Below are 18090 nucleotides of genomic sequence, written 5' to 3' on the forward strand. Positions count from 1 at the left end.
AATGGCAAGAAATTTAAACTTATTTTAGCATTGAGAGATTTAAGGTTAGGTCTGACGTTTGTTATGACATGAACAGCTGATGATTGTTGGGCAGTGTTGAAAAATGCCGGTCTTTTTGCAAGACAATTCAAATTCTTAAATTAGGTTTTAACGGCAGCGCATAAGGACCAAACCAATCCCGCTGGAAAATGGAAATCAAGTCGGTTCTTAGGCTGTTATTGTTGTAGTCCATGTCCTCGAGGACTAATCCAATGCCGGCTGCATAAGTGAAATGCTCCCCAGACCAGCTGGAAGTGCCTATGAAGGCTACGCTTTCGGTGACCATGTAAGAATTGCAGCTTACTCTTCCGCCTGAAATCCTTTCCAGTTCATCCGTGGTGGGCACCACAAAGCGACGCTGAAAAAGGTTTAACCTGTATTAAACTTTCTATTATCTTATATATATTTTGTGTGGCCCTTACAATTTCTATATCCACTTCCTCTCGCATCTTGTTGAGTGCCTGCAGAGATCTCAAGAAGTGATCTTCGCTGGGATCCGAGTACTTCCACCATGAGATGAGCAACCTAATAGTCACACTTCGCTCCAAGGCAGCTCTACGCAGGGCATTGTCTATAAAAGGCCAGTATTGTAGCTTGTTGTTGCGTCTTAGCTGGGGAGAGTAATCCATCAGAGAGAGGCTTATAAACTCGGTTGCCTTATCGATGGTTTCTACTATAGCATCCAATTCGTGGCTCCTGCCAGTGGCTGCCAGTCCAGGAGGCGATATAACTAAGTAAGCCCGCATCGTGTGGTTTCTGTTAATGTTCAGCAATAGTGGTCTTCGCTGATTGATGTGGGTGTGGTATATCCATGGCCAGTATTCCGGCACTTCATTGTTGCCCAGATACCAATAGGCCTTGAAGATCTTTGCCAGATCTTGGGCCAGAGGCGGACAATTTGTGGCCAGTACACCCAGTTCTTTGCGTTGTGTAAGTGATCGCCAATCCATGCTAGCGCTGCCCAGATAGAAGTGCTCTCCATCCACCAGCCAGAGTATGGAGTGCAGGAAATTAATACCCACGACATCGGCTGCTCCATAATTGGCCAGGATGCGGGCATCAGCATGCCACAAGCTGTCCTGGCTGCGATTCACCACAATCCGCAGACGCACTTTGGGTCTGCCTGCATCTCCATTAGAGAGTAGACGGTCAAAGAGGTGATCTCCAGGCCCTGTGCTACTGTCGTTAATGTCCAACCCGCGCAGAGTCCAGTGCGGCGAGACTATGTCGAGGGAGGTCCTTGCCCGGCCCAGCAGCAGCTGCCAGGACTCAAAGGTGCTCTTGAGGGGGTGGCTTTCCTTTTGGCTATAGTTCAACCCCAGGGGCAGACTCTCCACCAGTTCGAGTTGGCAAGGCAACGGATTCTCCACGGGAACGGGGCTGTTTGCGTTCGCATTTCGGTGGAAGGTCTCCCAAGGCAACAGCAGAACAATCAGAACCAAGACGAAGAGTATAAACACGGGTATGATGTAGCCGTGACTGCAGCTGCAAAATTTACGCTCATCCTGGAGCCGAAAATTACAATTAGGACGCCGGCAGCAGGATGTGGTCGTTGGAGTCGGTTCGTCCTGCGTCCTTGGCACTGGTTGGTAGTCACCGGGTATCTCGTGCGCTCCTCGACGCTCGGACATGGCGACGGGGTCAGGACTAATGCTGACTGGCCATTGCCAAACATTTTCCTATCCGAACTTATTTATTATTCGCACAGTTGTGGGAAATGGTCGCCCGCCCACGCAAGCAAACGAAACAGTGTTCTAAAGCGATGCGGTGGTTATCATTACTGATAGCTAAAAAATTAGAACTAATAGCTAAAATCTACCTATGAAAGGGAAAACAGGATGTTAACTAAAATGAAGATAGAAAACTTAGGGAATCAATACTAAATACGCCTTAAAGCTTAGAATTGGTGAGCAACGCAAAAAATATTATCATTATGACCAAATCAAAAATCAGGGAATTAAAGTTTAGTGCACTTTAAGACTTAAAACTAGCCAAACATCACAAACCCAAAATATAACATCAATAGTAATCATTATTGTAATATCATAACAATATCAATGATTTATAATATCAATTGAGAAAACCTTTTTTATTTATCTTCCTGTTAAATACAACGTGCCGAATTCACGGTAGGCTTAAATATATACCAAAATAAAAGCTTTAATATGACGCCTAGTAAGCATACAAAATAAAAAAAATGTTCTTGGCAGCGATAGAACTGACGAAATTTGTTTTGTTTTTATTGATTTCAAAATTAATTAAAAATTGTTTTGTTTGCTTGAGCATTGCACTTTGATTAAAAATTGCGCTGTTTTTTACAGTGCACCCAGAACTGGCGGGAAACTAGCCGGCAGGGGCATCCCCGTTACTTAATCGCGACGCCCACGAACACTGGTCGCTGTGCGAAAGAAGTTAGTCTGTGTTGAAATCTTCCGGCTGAGAGGGCTGAAAATTTTGACGGCTTAAAAAGTTCCGCTGTAATAAGTTCCATCGAGTTTCGAGTATCGTTTAATTAGGACGCGAACAATGGCTGCGAGATTGATGAGCGCCCAGGCACAGGTAGGTCCTATTCCGGAGCCTGTGCCTCCAGCCGATCCGATAAAACCACGCAAATACATATATAATCTGCCAACAAAAAAACCCAAAATCAAAGCTGCGATAATTGCTACTGGAAACACTGCGCGAAAGCTGGCGAAAAATCGTTGTCAAATATTGTGCACATCCAGCAGGATGTGAGCATCGAAAAATCGCGAATTTTTCGCACAGCGCTTTCTAACCTAAAAACAAAATCCAAAGTTGTTAGGTAACCGACGACGAGAACGTAGTGTTTGTGATTCTGTAGCGCCCCATCTGCATCAAAAAGTGGTTGAATATATAGATCAGTGTTCTATGCGAAATCGGTAAAAGTTTCCAGCAATTAACAGCAATTCGCGAGGGTCCGACCAACTTGGCTTTTACATAATCGCCTCTCATGCAGTTATTTAACTAGGAGTCCCCATAGCATATAATATATCTTTGGGGAGGTTCGTCTTATCTGTGACAGGTGTACTTACACTCTGATAGTGGCTGGACTTAATATTGCTTGAATATAAATTCTGCTCTTCAACTGGGGTATCACGCGCATTGGGGATTGCCTTTCAAGTGGGGGTTCTTCCACGACAGATTGGAGAAAGGTTTCACTGTAGTCGGCAACAAGTTAATGACCTATTTGACGTAATTGCCAGTGCAATTGTTTCGTTTTGTTTGTGTGGGTCACGTGGTTTTGCTAATTGCAGGGCATCTCGCCGATTTGTAGCAATTTAAAAGGCTAAACGTTGACATTATCTTTGCATAAACAAAATAGACTGTATTTATAGCTGCTTTTCCCGAAATGAATTCTTTTTATTTAAATATCGTAAATACCGATTAAAATACTCCCAAAACTTTATCGCTTTTCATTAATTCCCTTAAGTTTTATTCTTTATCAATTCCTGCTCTCAATAAAAGCTTTACTTTTTAATTTCTGTGTGTTAAGGGGAATAATTTTAGATGGTCAAAAATAAACAACCTTATAAAGCGACACCTTCCAAAAAATGCTTATTACTAAATTGCTGTAGATTAGAGATCTTAAAATAACTCTTGCTAACAAAGTAAAAGCTATGTCAATAATATATATAACATAATAACGCTGAGATATGTACATATGTCCATATGTACATATATTTACTTAGATTAGTCATATTTTATTGGAATATTTTTGTTGATGCTCGAAAGTTTCCCAATTGTATTTATATATTTTTCGACACCAATTGAGATTTTCTGATAAAGCTGTGCCCATTTAATTAAAGTTGAGAGGCCTCCTGACATGATAATCAAGTGTTTATTACTCTACCAACGAATCAATCAAATCAGCCTGAGTACGGTGACAACACAATAAAATCTCCCCTGATAACAAATCTCGAGATTGGCAAATATCTTTACTGTACGCGTCATGATTGCTAAATTATGTGATGTGCTAATTAGTAGATCTTGATTTGTTAATCCAACACTACACACAAAAAAATTTTGTCATGTATGTGATTTAATAATAATATAATATATTAATATTTTGTTCTGTAAAAAAATAAATACATAATATGTATTTTGATTTTTTATTTTTTTATTTTTGATATGTTTCTGTAAGAATCATTTAAATGTACGTCGCGAAATACATATCGAGATATATTTGACATTTGATTAGACTAATTCTTTAAATGATGATCACTAATGGTGATACCTTTATTTCTCACTGTTTTAGGTGTGCCGACTGGGCAAGCATGTGGTGCCCGAAGGCCCCGTGGTGCGCCAGTTCCACGCTTCCTGCTACACCGCCTCGAAGGTGGCTCTTTCCAAGTTCGACTCGGACGTCTTCCTGCCGTACGAGAAGCTGAACAAGCGCCTTGAGGTGGTGCGTGGTCGCCTCAACCGACCACTGACTCTCTCCGAGAAGGTGCTATACTCGCATCTGGACGATCCGGCCAACCAGGACATCGAGCGGGGCACATCCTATCTGCGCCTGCGTCCCGATCGCGTGGCCATGCAGGATGCCACCGCCCAGATGGCGCTGCTGCAGTTCATCTCCTCCGGACTGAAGAAGGTTGCTGTGCCCTCCACTGTGCACTGTGATCATTTGATTGAGGCCCAGGTCGGTGGACCCAAGGATTTGGCCCGCGCCAAGGATCTGAACAAGGAGGTGTACGACTTCCTGGCCAGCACCTGCGCTAAGTACGGACTTGGTTTCTGGAAACCGGGCAGCGGCATTATCCACCAGATCATCCTGGAGAACTACGCCTTCCCCGGCCTGCTGATGATCGGCACTGATTCGCACACCCCCAACGGTGGCGGTTTGGGTGGCCTGTGTATTGGCGTTGGTGGTGCCGATGCCGTCGACGTGATGGCCGACATTCCCTGGGAGCTGAAGTGCCCTAAGGTGATTGGCGTGAACTTGACTGGCAAGATCAGCGGCTGGACCTCGCCCAAGGACGTTATTCTAAAGGTGGCCGATATCCTGACCGTCAAGGGAGGCACCGGCGCCATCATTGAGTACCACGGCAAGGGCGTGGACTCGATCTCCTGCACAGGAATGGCCACCATCTGCAACATGGGTGCTGAGATCGGTGCTACCACCTCTCTGTTCCCCTTCAACCAGCGCATGGCTGATTACCTGAAGTCCACTGGACGCGGTGGCATCGCCTCCGAGGCCCAGAAGTACCAGGGCAAGATTCTGTCCCCTGACAAGAACTGCGAGTATGACGAGCTGATCGAAATCAACCTGGACACCCTGGAGCCCCATGTGAATGGACCCTTCACACCCGATCTGGGACACCCCATCAGCAAGCTGGGCGCCAACTCGAAGAAGAACGGCTACCCTCTGGACATCCGTGTGGGTCTCATTGGCTCCTGCACCAACTCCTCCTACGAGGACATGGGTCGCTGCGCCAGCATTGCCAAAGACGCCATGAGCCATGGTTTGAAGTCTAAGATCCCCTTCAACGTGACCCCCGGATCGGAGCAGATCCGTGCCACCATCGAGCGCGACGGCATCTCTGAGGTGTTCGACAAGTTCGGCGGCACCGTACTGGCCAATGCCTGCGGTCCCTGCATCGGACAGTGGGACCGCCAGGACGTGAAGAAGGGCGACAAGAACACGATTGTCACCTCGTACAACCGTAACTTCACCGGCAGGAACGACGCCAACCCGGCCACCCATTGTTTCGTCACCAGTCCCGAGTTGGTCACGGCTCTGTCCATCGCCGGTCGTTTGGACTTCAACCCGCTGACCGACGAGCTCACCGGCTCCGATGGCAAGAAGTTCAAGCTGAAGGCTCCCTTCGGCGACGAGCTGCCAGCCAAGGGCTTCGACCCCGGCCAGGACACCTACACCGCTCCCCCACCTGTGAGTTTACACTAGCACCACAACTGATAAAAAGTTTTTTTAATAACTCAATATGGTTAATCCACAGACTGGCGATAAGGTGAAGGTGGCTGTCGATCCCAAGTCGACTCGCCTGCAGCTGCTGGAGCCCTTCGACAAGTGGAACGGCAATGATCTGACTGACCTGACCGTGCTGATCAAGGTTAAGGGCAAGTGCACCACCGATCATATCTCTGCTGCTGGACCCTGGCTGAAGTACCGTGGCCATTTGGACAACATCTCCAACAACATGTTTATTGGCGCCACCAACTACGAGAACAACGAGATGAACAACATCAAGAACCAGCGCAGCGGCTCCTGGGGTGGAGTTCCCGACGTGGCCCGCGACTACAAGGCCAACGGCGTGAAGTGGGTGGCCGTCGGCGATGAGAACTACGGCGAGGGCTCTTCCCGCGAGCATGCCGCTTTGGAGCCACGTCACCTTGGTGGTCGCGCCATTATTGTCAAGTCTTTTGCCCGTATCCACGAGACCAACTTGAAGAAGCAAGGTCTGCTGCCCCTCACCTTCGCCAATCCCGCTGATTACGATAAGGTTTGTATAGATTAACTTATGTAAATAAAAGTATTAATTCTTAATTTGTGCACCAACAGATCCAGCCCACGAGCAAGATCTCCCTGCTGAACCTGAAGTCCCTGGCGCCTGGAAAGCCTGTGGAATGCGAGGTCAAGAACGGCGACAAGGTCGACAAGATCACCCTGAACCACACCCTGAACGACCTGCAAATCGGCTGGTTCAAGGCTGGCAGCGCTCTCAACCGCATGAAGGAGCTGGCCGCCCAGTAAATGGTCCTGGATCTACTTAAGACCCTCTGTCCAGAACCCAGAAAACCAGCTCTTGCTCCTTGTAGGCAAAAACACACTCAGACTCACAACGCAAGCAATCGAGTAATGGTATTGTTATTCAATTTTTTTCAAATTGTTTATAATTTTATTTCGAGTATATCGAGTGTGCTGTTTTAAAAGTGAATTATGTAACCGAACGATGGCGAGAATTTGTAAGAGTTTTATATATATATAATTATACACATTATTTTTAATTCTTGCTATGAATGTTTCCTTAGATTTTTTTTCCTTTCGAATTTGTCTAAATGCTCTGCAGATTGCCTCGACGATGAAGATGATTAAGTGCGAATAAAACTCAAAGTAATACGTATTAAACCGATTCTTTTATTTATAAAACAGAAACCCGAAAAGCGGACAATAAGAGCCCTCAATAAATCCCATGTCTCCTTTATTTTCCCCCATTATTAACTTAATTGTATCAATTATAAGATGTAAGAACCAACAGTGAGTTGATATTATTATGTAGCGGAAAATAAAGTATAATAACAGTATCTTAATGCCTTTAGAAAAACATCTGGGAAATTTAAATCTACTTGGAGATTAAAAAAACGCTTTAATTTAAACCACAATACAAAAGCATTTATTTCACTTGTATTTGGTTTCATTTGAATAGTTTGTCATGTTTTTTTCAGTGTTGAAGAATTAAACTCAAATTTTTGGTAAATCAAATTTCTAGTAGTTACAATGAATCGCAAAGGACGGGCTAAAGAGTCAACTTCCACCACGGAATACTACTACTCCGATAGGACTCCTTTGGGAAGAAGCCGAACGTTGCTGGTCGCTAAACTAGAGAGGGAAAAAAAGAGTGAAACGTCTTTTGACTCCACCACGGGCTACTACTCCTACTCTGATGGGACTTCGTTGAGAAGGACCCCAATCACCTTCATGCCCAGTCCGAAGCTCATGCAGAGCCCCAAAGTAAAATTAAAGTTAATCGCCCTATATGAGGATCACAAGTGTTTGTGGAGTCAATGTCACAAGGACTTCTTTAATTTTGAACGCAAGGAGCAAGTCTGGGAGGCAATCGCTAATGAAATGAAAATGGATTCACCACCTGAGTTTTGGAAGCATATGATCCACAGGCTCCGCTATAATGTCGACTTGGAGCGCATCCAAAAGCAGGAGGCAAAGTTTTCGGGCGGAACGGCACAACCCAAACTATTCTACACGGATAAACTTCAGTTTCTTAATCACATGTTTGACAGAGAAAGAAAAAGTTTACCAAAAGAGAATGTAAGTTTAAGGTTAATATGTAAATGCAACAGATGAATATTTTGATTATAAAAAATAAAAAAACTAATAATTTAATTAAGTTCCTTTTTATGAGAAATATACTTTCAATATATAATAACTTTCAATAATAACTGGTGTCAGTAAAATTTCAATTAAATTTAGTACAAAATACAATTTTTTTTTATTTTTCTATAAATTTTGTGTATTATGACTAATTTAATGGCTTTATTAAACGTCTTGAACCGAAGTTAGTAGTAATATATAAAGATTAATTAAAACAAGTCCAAAATATTAATTCTTTTTATTGTCTGTCGTCAAATTAATTATTTATTATTTGCCCACAAGCCCATGCAGTTAAAGTCTTCGGTAGTTATTCTTGAAAAGCTTCCCTCGAGGAACTTGCGACAAGTGCGAGAAAACCCAAAACCGCCCACTCCCATCACTGAAAAGATGGCTTCCCTTGAGAAGCTAAGAAACCACCATAGCAGCAAGTTGGTTCTGACCCCAGAAGCCTTTCAAAAAATGAAGAAGATCACCAGCGGAGACCCCTATTTTATGACCAATGTAAAGACAAAGATTAAACCATAGTTTTAAATCGATTTTTCGTTTTATTACATTTCTTGTATCATAATCGTTTTGTTTTTTCTGGTGTTGCCATTTTTTTAAATATAGACGTTTTATATAACAATTCATAATTTTAGCTTACAATATTTTTGTTTCGTATTCTTACAATCTTTTTGTTTATGCCTTTAGCCACGAAAACACTTCCTCTCATGCAAATATACAACTTTCAGAACTTGGGGTTGCAATTATTTAATATCTGTATGTATATAATATATATATTTTATGTATATAACTAAAAATGCGTAAATTAATTGTTTTTGTTTGTTACGTGGTTTGTGGGCACATTCCTTTTCACAAAAGGAACAAAACATGAAAATGTACATAAGTATTACCGGCAAATAGTTTGCCGTCTGTGTTAGATCTCGATTCGCTTAATTTCGCATTAATTACACACACATGCATCATCGATATTATGAACCTGAATTGTTTTCAATTTTCGAAACGGCAGTTCCAGTTCTGTATTTTTGCCTCTTCAATTGCTCGTTTTACGTGTCTCTCTAAAAGGCAGGAGCAGCGGCGGCGACCTCGAAGGTAAGGATCGATCCATCCGCCGTTCGATCGTTATGCCAATTGACCGACCGATCGGCCGTTGTCCTCCTATCGAGCGCCCGCCGCTTGTTGGTTGGTTGATTATTGTTTGTCTCATCTACTTCTATGAAATGGCTGTTGAAAGTTTTGGTTTGAACGCATCATTCCCACTCGGTGGTGCCCGGCGGCTTGGCTGTCAAGTCGTACAGCACTCTCGAGATTCCATCCAGCTTGGAAATGTCACGCACAATTTGATTTAGGACCTGCGAACGAATAAATATTAACCAAGCATACTTGATGACAATTCGCGGATGAACTCACTTGCACTGGCAGATGCACAGAGCCGGGCTCAGCCGGCACACCGGTCATAAAGTCATTCGTTATGAATGGCCGCAACACCACAGATCTTCTGCAGGAGGGAGTGCGGTTAATGGGATCACGATCGAAGTGCACGGGTATGAGAACGACAGGCATCTGTGAGATTTTTCGGTACAAACCAGCTTGCATTATGATCTGAGAACGATATACACGGAGATTTAAATTTACATTTTCCACTTTAACACAAGACAAATTACTCTACCTCATTGGCAATGGCATCCGCTTGCCTCAGCTGCGATAGTACCACCGTGTTAAGTGTGGTGTGCGTGATATCTGTCACTAGATACTGCACGGGATCTCCGAAGATGTAGCATACCCTGTTCACGTTGTGCAGGATTCGCGGTATGATCTTGGCAAGGAAGAGAAGGTCCTGCCAGTTAGGCTCTTGACTCGTGGACAGGCCCACTACGTAGCTGTAAGACCGTTTGTCGCCCTGGACGCCCACAGAACGGATGGGCAGCAAGGTGGCCTGAATCTGCGAGTTGGCGGAGATTCGCAGCAGGTCCTTCTGCTCCGCCTCGCTGGTTGCGCCCGTTACTCTGTTGATCAGAGCGTGGTTCTTCTGCAGCTTGTTCTTATAGTCCACGATTACGCGGACAATAACCTGTAAGTAATTCAACAATTTATTAAAAGGTTAATAAAAAGGTTTTTTTGCAAACGTGCCTGAGTCTCATAGTAATCCTTCTCCATGTATGCCTCCTCGGCGCAGAGGACGCGGATGGCCAGGCCAGGACCAGGGAAGGGCTGCCTTTCCACAAGCTCCGGCGGCAGATTCAGATCATTACCCAGATCGCGCACCTCATCCTTATGGAAGTCACATAGTGGCTCAACAACACGCCCCGCATTACGAAGTTCTCTATAATAAAAATTGATTAAAAATTCGTTTATTAGAGATTATATTCACATTACCTGATCAGATCCGTGTCATTGTGGTGCGTTTTGATTGTTTCTGCATTCGTGCTGACCATATTCGAGGCTGACTCGATCAGATCTGGTCGGAGCGTTCCCTGGGCCAGCATAACCTCTTCGGGCTTCAGCTTCAGCTCGGCCACCACGTCGTTGGTCACTTTGACAAATATATCACCGATTATCTTGCGCTTCTCCTCCGGATTGTAAGTCTGGCAGAGCATGGGAGTCTCCACCACGGAGTACTGGCCGGGCCGCTTGACCTGCGTGGTGCCTTTAAGAAACGTGTAGCCTTCTTTGCGGACGATTAAATCGATGCCGATATCGCGCAGTGAACGCTCCACATTCTCACTTTCGTTCTTGCGCATGAAACCTAGAGTAGAGAACAAATAAATTAGTTCTGATTTTGGTATTTTTAACTTATGTTTCTTCTTAGCTTGAAATATTAATTTTAATGGTATAAGCAAAAGATATTAATTTGACTACCAAGTTAGCTTAAAATGAAAGACAAAAAAAAACTAATTTTATTATTAAGTTCTATTCTTAGCATAGCTGTGAAAGTATGTACGCGACCCTTATCTTCTGCCTTTCATACCATTATCAACATGCACCGCAATTATCTGATTAGGATACAGGGCCCGGCGAAGCAAAGCTGCACAGACACTCGAATCCACGCCACCGCTGACCAGCAGCTATAAAGTATAGATTCCAATTAGATATGCAACTCTTTACTGGACATTAATATTTTCAAACTCACCAACACTTTATTGGTTCCCACTTTTTCGCGGATGTAGCGTATGCATTCCTCCTTTCGGCTTCCCATTGTAAAGTTGGGCGTCAGTTCGCAGATCTCGTACAGGAAGTTCGATAGGATCTGTTTGCCGTTGATGGTTAGGTCCACCTCCGGATGGAACTGGACACCGTAGATGCGGAGTACCTCATTGTAAATGGCCGTCACAATGCGGTTTGTGGACCAGCCACCGACCTTCAGATTCTCGCCCACCCGCTCTACGCTGTCGCCGTGAGTTAAAAGCACAGACTGTGTACGACTGAGGCGACTGTGGAAGCAGAAAATTTAAAGTTTTAGTAAATTACAAGAAAATTTGGTTAATCGGTGGTAAATAAAGCCACTCGAAAGAATAATTTAGAGTATCAGAATGTAAGGACACGTGTAGACCAGTTTATAAACTCCATTAAACTGAACTGTTCTTGGCTTTTAAATTGTTCTGGCAGCATTGTATCAGCGCTTAAATAAATTCAATCAACCTAAGCACTTTCTTGTTGCTGCCATATCTCAATTTTCCTCTACTCCTGTCTCACCTGAAAAGCGGGCACGAGGTCTCGATCTCGATGTTCTGTTGGCCATCCTCCCGCACATCCTTCTTCAGCACTGTGCCCCCGAACTCTTTGTTGATCAGCTGCATGCCGTAGCATATGCCCAGCATCGGGATCTTCAGCTTAAACAGATCGGGGTCGTAGCTGGGCGCATCCTCTGCGTAAACGGAGTTGGGTCCGCCGGAGATGATGATGCCCCGATAGCCATTGTTGCGTATCGTGGCCGCCGGCGTGTCCAGTGGCAGGATGTCCGACTCCACGAGGAGTTCGCGAACCTTGCGGTCAATAACCTAAAGGCAAAACGTAAGGATTAGCACGGCGTATTCGCAATTTATATAAGATGTTATTTCGAGTGGGTTTCGGTATAAACTCACCTTGCCGTACTGTGCTCCCGCATCGAGTATAACAATCTTATCGTGCCGCAGGCCGTTCTCCGCTGTGCCCAGAAATATGTTTGAGTTCATTTCTTTATCGTTGCAGCACTGCAAAGATCAAAAATTTAAATGTCAGTCAAGCAATCGCCGAAACAAACACCGAATCTCGACTGGCTGGTGGGGTCGTTTCTGCGGCTTATTTATGCTCCAGTTGTGGCTGCAATCGACTCTAAACAGACAAGGCTAAAAGCTGGCTAGGAGGTGGGGAATGGGGTTTAGTCTGGGGCACTCGCGGGGATTGAGATTCAGGGAGGTTGAGAGGGCTCACATACCGGCAATATCTTGTGGAGCACTCGCAGAAACATTCAACATGCAGCTGGCCAGGACGCTCTACGATAGACAACAAACATTGGCAAAGATTTTTTCGTCACAGAAAGGTGGAATGTGCAATGTGGAAGGAAAACTCCAATGCGAAAACTCAAAGCGAAGAAAAAACAAGGCCAAAAAGGCGACGCCTACGAAAAATGATTTGAGGTGCGGGGTGGCGATTCTGATTTGTATACCCTTGCTGGGGGTAATCAATTTTGGGCCAGATTCTAATATGTGATTGTTTGTGGTTTACAATCATCAATAAATAAGTGTGTATATATAATTTAAACAGAAAGCAATGTAAATTAAATTTTACAATTGGCTTTTTATATGCACGGACCTGATGTTTATTCTTAACTTGGTAATTTTTATCTGTTTATCCAAATTGGACGACTTTATAAAATTTATTAATATTATGGTTATTAAGGTTTTAAAGCGATAGTAAAGGTGAATTCGAAATTATACTATTATATCCAATGGATACCATTAAAAGAATTTGTCAAATTTGCATAGCTTGGTATGTTATAACCACAACTTTATTTATTTATTTATTATAGTTTTAAAATATATTGAATTTGGTCTGGGAGAAACGAAAAATTGTTTGTATATTTTTAGTTATTATAAAAGCATAAAACTCAAATTATTGTGCTAAGACGATCTGTCAAGTTTTTGTATAATATTAGACTACTATAAACTATAGTTACCAGTTGTATAGTATTTTTGGTTATATGTACATATATTTGCTTAGCTCTGGTAAAATTTTCATTTAATCGGGTTCGAAAAGGATTCTTTTAGTTTGTTTCAAGACTACATTTTTATTGTATTTTAGAGTATTTAAGAATACAAAAGAACTTCCTGAGCTCAAAGTATCAACCAAAAATTATTTTTAAAATTTAAATACTAAGCCGTTTACAAATAAGATAGGTTGTTTGCCACATAGATCTTTGTAATTTTATATGACCATAATGGAAAACCGTCAAAAACAGCGAACAGCTAAGATTATTAAAACAAAATATATTTAGCTATTACCAACTGCAAGGGAATATACATTTCGGATTGCCGAACCTGTCGACGATTTTCGTATATTATAGAAAATACAATTTCGGATGCGAGTGGATGAGGATGTGAAGAGGAAATGGAACGTAATGGGGGATAAGGGGGAGGGGCGCCGGCTACTGACCGCCAGATGACAGGCGAAAATGCAAGAGAGACTGGGAGCGAAAGCAAGAGCTAGAGAGCGAAAGAGAAATGGCAGGTGAACGAAAACAGAGAAACATAGATGCAAAGGAAAATGCGTAAGAAAAATGGTATAAAAATAAACAACAAAAAAGTCAGGAGACAAATGGCAGTGGCAACTCTGCAAGTTTTCTTGTGTTTTTCATTTTGCGGCAGCAACTCCAGGGGTTAAAAGTGCATTAGGTCACTGATGCGAGATGCAAAGGTTGTGATGTAAGCCTTGTTCTTCTTTGGCTCTCTCTTATATTTTTGATAACAACAAGCTAAAGGTTATCATAAATCACATAGAAACAACAACAAAAAGTGGGGGGCCGCGTGCTTGTAACTTAATACACATGCACCTAGTACACACGCACACACTCACACTAATACACGTGGAGCCGCCTACAAGCGGCGCTTATAACCACAAAATGGCCACGAGAAATGTTTGCAAAATAAATCGCAATGGGCAAAAAATGGCAAATGCGGTTAAAGTTGAAGCAAATTGCAAATGCAAGGGGTGGTGACTTGTGGGTGGAGCTGTGCCGCATGGCGATTTCTTCGGGGATCGGGCATCTTTAGTCTTTAACCTCACCTGCTCGTCGTTGTCACTTGGCAGGCGGTTTATCCAGGGGGGCGGGGCGGAATGTCCGTGGGCAAGGCCGTGGAAAACCGTGGCAAGCAGCGGAAAACTTAATGCTTAAACACTAGTTCGCGATCCGTTATTAGCGGTCTCCTCTCTCTTTCTTTCTTTTGGCTGCTGCTACTGCTGCTTTTCCGCGTCTCCACGGTTTCCTCAGCACCGCTGGCAAAGTTTCTACTACGATTTTCACGGATGCAATTCGGCTGCGTTCGATTGGTCGTTTCTAGGCACTTTTCTTTCGCTTTTTCTGCAATTTTTTCGTGAATTAAAGCCGAAAGATGACTTATTGACGAGCGTATGACCGTAACTTGGAAGCGATAAAATCCGGCGTTTGCGGCTAAAAGAAAATACTAAATGTGGCTAAACTAGGGATTTTTTGAAGTGCAAAATACCAATGCGATAAGTCCGTTGGCTACAATATAAATTGTTTAAAAGCTGTGTAGTTTGATGTATAACATTATATCTATCTAAAACACTTTTTGATTTTAACTTATTATTCACATATATTTGTTAACACTTATATAATTCCGTTTCAAAATAAGTTTTTTAGTATTTGCCAACAGACGGTATAAAATACTATCGTATAAATATACAAGAATACTGCCAGCTCTAGACAGCCAGTGTTGGTTAAGATACACGGTCAACAGCATTTTTAAAACTTCACAACTGCGGCCATACTGAGCCCGCCAAAAGTAATTTGTTTTTGCGCTCATTTGGAAAACTCTGTGGAAAATCTAAGAAAACACGTGAAAATTCGAAGACAAACCATATGAAATGAGCCCTGCAAATAAGTCCCAGCTGGATATCAGCATCGACGACGAGGAGGAGATACTGGCGCTGGAAAAACTGCTGGGTGAGCCGGAAACCGATAATGCCGAATCTGCAAAATCGGAAAAACCAAAAGGCACGCCCACTTTGGCCAACGCAGTACCAAAACTACGAGAAGACAGCAGTTTCGCAAATGCCTTTACCTTCGAGAAGACCGTGAAACCCGCCAAGCAGGACAAAATTGCGATCAGCAAAGAACCGGAGCTGGACTCTTCCGACGACGAAGAAGTTAAGAATTTCCTAGAACGGAAGTACAACGAGTATGGCAGTGATATCAACCAGAGCCTGAAGCAGCAGCGCGAGAGTGCTCACGAGTCTAAGGTGGCCAGGGAGGTGGACCAAGCGCTGAAGAAGACAACCCAAATGGTCACATCCACGCCGCAGCCGCTCAAGAATCCGCACAATCCCATCAAGCGCCAGTCGGCGGTGAGTAGCACTTTCCAAAGGCCTCCGCCAGCTGCAGCTGCCGTGGCAGCCACATCCCAGCCAGGTGCTCCCGTCTCCGCCGTTTACACGGATCCTGTCTTTGGACTGCGCATGATCAATCCCCTGATCTCGAGCTCACTGCTCCAGGAGCGCATGGCGGGCAGAAATGCGGTGCCCTTCTCCGGCGTAGCCTTCCACATCGAACGCGGTGATCTGGCCAAAGATTGGGTCATTGCCGGCGCCCTGGTCTCCAAGAATCCCGTGAAGAACACCAAGAAGGGAGATCCGTACTCCACATGGAAGCTGTCCGATCTGCGCGGCGAGGTCAAGACTATCTCACTTTTCCTCTTCAAGGAAGCCCATAAGTCCCTGTGGAAAACAACGGAGGGCTTGTGCCTGGCTGTCTTGAATCCCACTATTTTCGAGAGGAGAGCGGGTAGCTCCGATGTGGCCTGTCTGTCCATTGATAGCTCCCAAAAAGTCATGATCCTGGGTCAGTCCAAGGATCTGGGCACTTGTCGGGCCACCAAGAAAAACGGGGACAAGTGCACGTCAGTTGTTAATACCACCGACTGCGATTATTGCATCTTTCATGTAAAGCAGGAGTATGGCAAGATGTCGAGGCGTTCGGAGCTCCAGTCTGCCACCGCTGGTCGTGGCCTTAATGAGCTAAGAAACAAGGTGTTGGGTAAGTAGGTTTCTACGAATATAATTATCATTGTTAATTATCTTAATTTTTAGGCAAAAACGAGGTCTTCTATGGCGGACAAACCTTTACGGCAGTTCCGGCCAAAAAAAGTGCCAAGCTCATCTCTAAAGAGCGCGATCGCCTGAGCATGCTGGCTGGCTATGATGTTTCGCCTTTCGCTCATACCGCTGACCATGCCTCCAAGCCCAAGACAAGCGAACCTCCTAAAGTTCCGTATGCAGAGCGAGGTGGTCCGGTTTCCCGTTTGGCTGGTGGTGTGGAGGCGTCTAGAAAACAGAGGTGCCAGGACTTGGAGCGATTGCGTCAGCTCAAGGCGGAAAATGAGCGATTTAAAAAGGAAGAGGCGGCAAAGGGTAATGTTTTGGGCAGTGACAATAAAAATGAACCCTCGGCAACCACTCCCACTCCCAGCTTTCCCACTACACCAGTGCCGGACAAGTTCAAGAATCGGGGCTTCTCCTTCGATGCCAGCTTGACACCCAAACTATCGGGTAGCGAAAACTTTTCATTTGAGGTCAATGTGGGAGCTCGTCAGGCGCAGAGTGCCAAGCTGAGAGCAGCCGCGTTGCTAAAGAAGAAACCGCTGGAGAAGATCAATCCCAATTCCACAAGGGGCAGTGAAACTGGCAAGAGAAGAGCCATCGATGAGCTCAACGACAAATTCTCCAGCAGCGCCAAGCGCCAGAAAATTGAGGAAGATGATCGCGAGCTGATGCGCAAGTCCCGAATCGAAAAGATTATGGCAGCCACGTCATCCCACACGAATCTCGTAGAAATGCGAGAGCGCGAGGCGCAGGAGGATTACTTCAACAAGCTGGAACGCAAGGAGGCCATGGAGGAGAAGATGCTGGGCACCTACAAGATGCCCTGCAAGGCGGTCATCTGTCTGGTGTGCAAATACACCGCCTTCTCCGCCTCCGATCGCTGCAAGGAGGAGAAACACCCTTTGAAAGTGGTCGATGCAGAGAAGCGATTTTTCCAGTGCAAGGACTGCGGGAATCGCACGATCACAGTGTTTAAATTGCCCAAGCACAGCTGCAAGAATTGCAAGGGATCGCGATGGGAAAGGGCGGCTATGATACGGGAGAAGAAGGTCCTCACTGGCAGGGAATCGCTGTCCATTAGGGGAGATGAGGAAACCTTCATGGGCAGCCTGGCCGGCAGTGCCAATCTCAATCTGCTGGTTCCCGACGAAGAGTAAAAACAAGTCATCTCCGGCCGTTGTTGTATTTGGTATGTTTTAATTTATTTTTAAGAATAGCAAATGCAGTACATACAAATATTTACAGTCCTCTGGTTGATCGCTATTTGGCTTATAAAATGGGATTCGTTGTAGATAAATAAGTACAAGGTTTCGATACCTAAAGATCTAAAGTGCCTGTGAGATTGTTCAGTGCAGGTTTTTTATGGTTATGTACCAGGTGTACTCGCTGATTTTTGACGAATGTTAATCTTATGAATTTATGAATCTAAGATTATGACTGAACATCAAAAGATTGATGATTGGAATGCTTAACAATGTTTAGAAATTATGAATCACACTTAGCTCATCCTAGCAAAATTGTACAATCTTAAAGTAAGTTATTATAAATGCATTAATTTTTTAAATAAATCCCACAAAATGTGTTTTAAATATTTAATAAGACACCGTACGTGGAGAAACCTTTAAAAAACAGGCACAATCTAA

General features: G+C 44.1%; 5 protein-coding genes and 1 non-coding gene across 8 annotated transcripts; 3 read left to right on the forward strand and 3 right to left on the reverse strand.

Annotated features, from left to right (window-relative positions):
• Positions 1–9: 9 nt before the first annotated feature.
• LOC108051648 (5'-3' exonuclease PLD3) lies at positions 10–1776 on the reverse strand. Its single transcript, XM_017133797.2, has 2 exons — positions 462–1776; positions 10–397 (listed from the first exon to the last, which is right to left on the reverse strand). The coding sequence occupies exons 1-2, from the start codon at positions 1668–1670 to the stop codon at positions 128–130; spliced, it is 1479 nt and encodes a 492-aa protein (XP_016989286.1). The 5' UTR covers positions 1671–1776; the 3' UTR covers positions 10–127.
• Positions 1777–2451: 675 nt separating this feature from the next.
• LOC108051646 (probable aconitate hydratase, mitochondrial) lies at positions 2452–7150 on the forward strand. Its single transcript, XM_017133795.1, has 4 exons — positions 2452–2598; positions 4316–5953; positions 6021–6524; positions 6584–7150. The coding sequence occupies exons 1-4, from the start codon at positions 2566–2568 to the stop codon at positions 6773–6775; spliced, it is 2367 nt and encodes a 788-aa protein (XP_016989284.1). The 5' UTR covers positions 2452–2565; the 3' UTR covers positions 6776–7150.
• Positions 7151–7462: 312 nt separating this feature from the next.
• On the forward strand, positions 7463–8656 carry LOC108051683. 2 transcript variants are annotated; one of them, XM_017133855.2, is made up of 2 exons: positions 7463–8068; positions 8414–8656. In XM_017133855.2, exons 1-2 carry the CDS (start codon positions 7520–7522, stop codon positions 8654–8656), a joined length of 792 nt encoding a protein of 263 aa, XP_016989344.1. In that variant the 5' UTR covers positions 7463–7519. The 2 variants fall into 2 exon arrangements, with proteins under 2 accessions (XP_016989344.1, XP_016989345.1); XM_017133856.2 differs by having other exon boundaries at positions 8423–8656.
• On the reverse strand, positions 8654–14760 carry LOC108051681 (GMP synthase [glutamine-hydrolyzing]). Its single transcript, XM_017133854.1, has 10 exons — positions 14393–14760; positions 12214–12321; positions 11825–12129; positions 11262–11562; positions 11100–11196; positions 10508–10877; positions 10262–10454; positions 9801–10202; positions 9542–9733; positions 8654–9483 (listed from the first exon to the last, which is right to left on the reverse strand). Exons 2-10 carry the CDS (start codon positions 12301–12303, stop codon positions 9382–9384), a joined length of 2052 nt encoding a protein of 683 aa, XP_016989343.1. The 5' UTR covers positions 12304–12321; positions 14393–14760; the 3' UTR covers positions 8654–9381.
• LOC123037855 lies at positions 11660–11795 on the reverse strand. Its single transcript, XR_006417662.1, has one exon.
• Positions 14761–15085: 325 nt separating the features above from the next.
• LOC108051656 (protein MCM10 homolog) lies at positions 15086–18015 on the forward strand. 2 transcript variants are annotated; one of them, XM_017133821.2, is made up of 3 exons: positions 15086–16382; positions 16436–17636; positions 17693–18015. In XM_017133821.2, exons 1-2 carry the CDS (start codon positions 15215–15217, stop codon positions 17602–17604), a joined length of 2337 nt encoding a protein of 778 aa, XP_016989310.1. In that variant the 5' UTR covers positions 15086–15214; the 3' UTR covers positions 17605–17636; positions 17693–18015. The 2 variants fall into 2 exon arrangements, with proteins under 2 accessions (XP_016989310.1, XP_016989309.1); XM_017133820.2 differs by having other exon boundaries at positions 16436–18015.
• The last annotated feature ends 75 nt before the right edge of the window (positions 18016–18090 follow it).

This window comes from Drosophila rhopaloa, unplaced genomic scaffold (genome assembly GCF_018152115.1).
Source record: "Drosophila rhopaloa isolate 14029-0021.01 unplaced genomic scaffold, ASM1815211v1 contig_2, whole genome shotgun sequence".
Taxonomy (NCBI): Eukaryota; Metazoa; Arthropoda; class Insecta; order Diptera; family Drosophilidae; genus Drosophila; species Drosophila rhopaloa.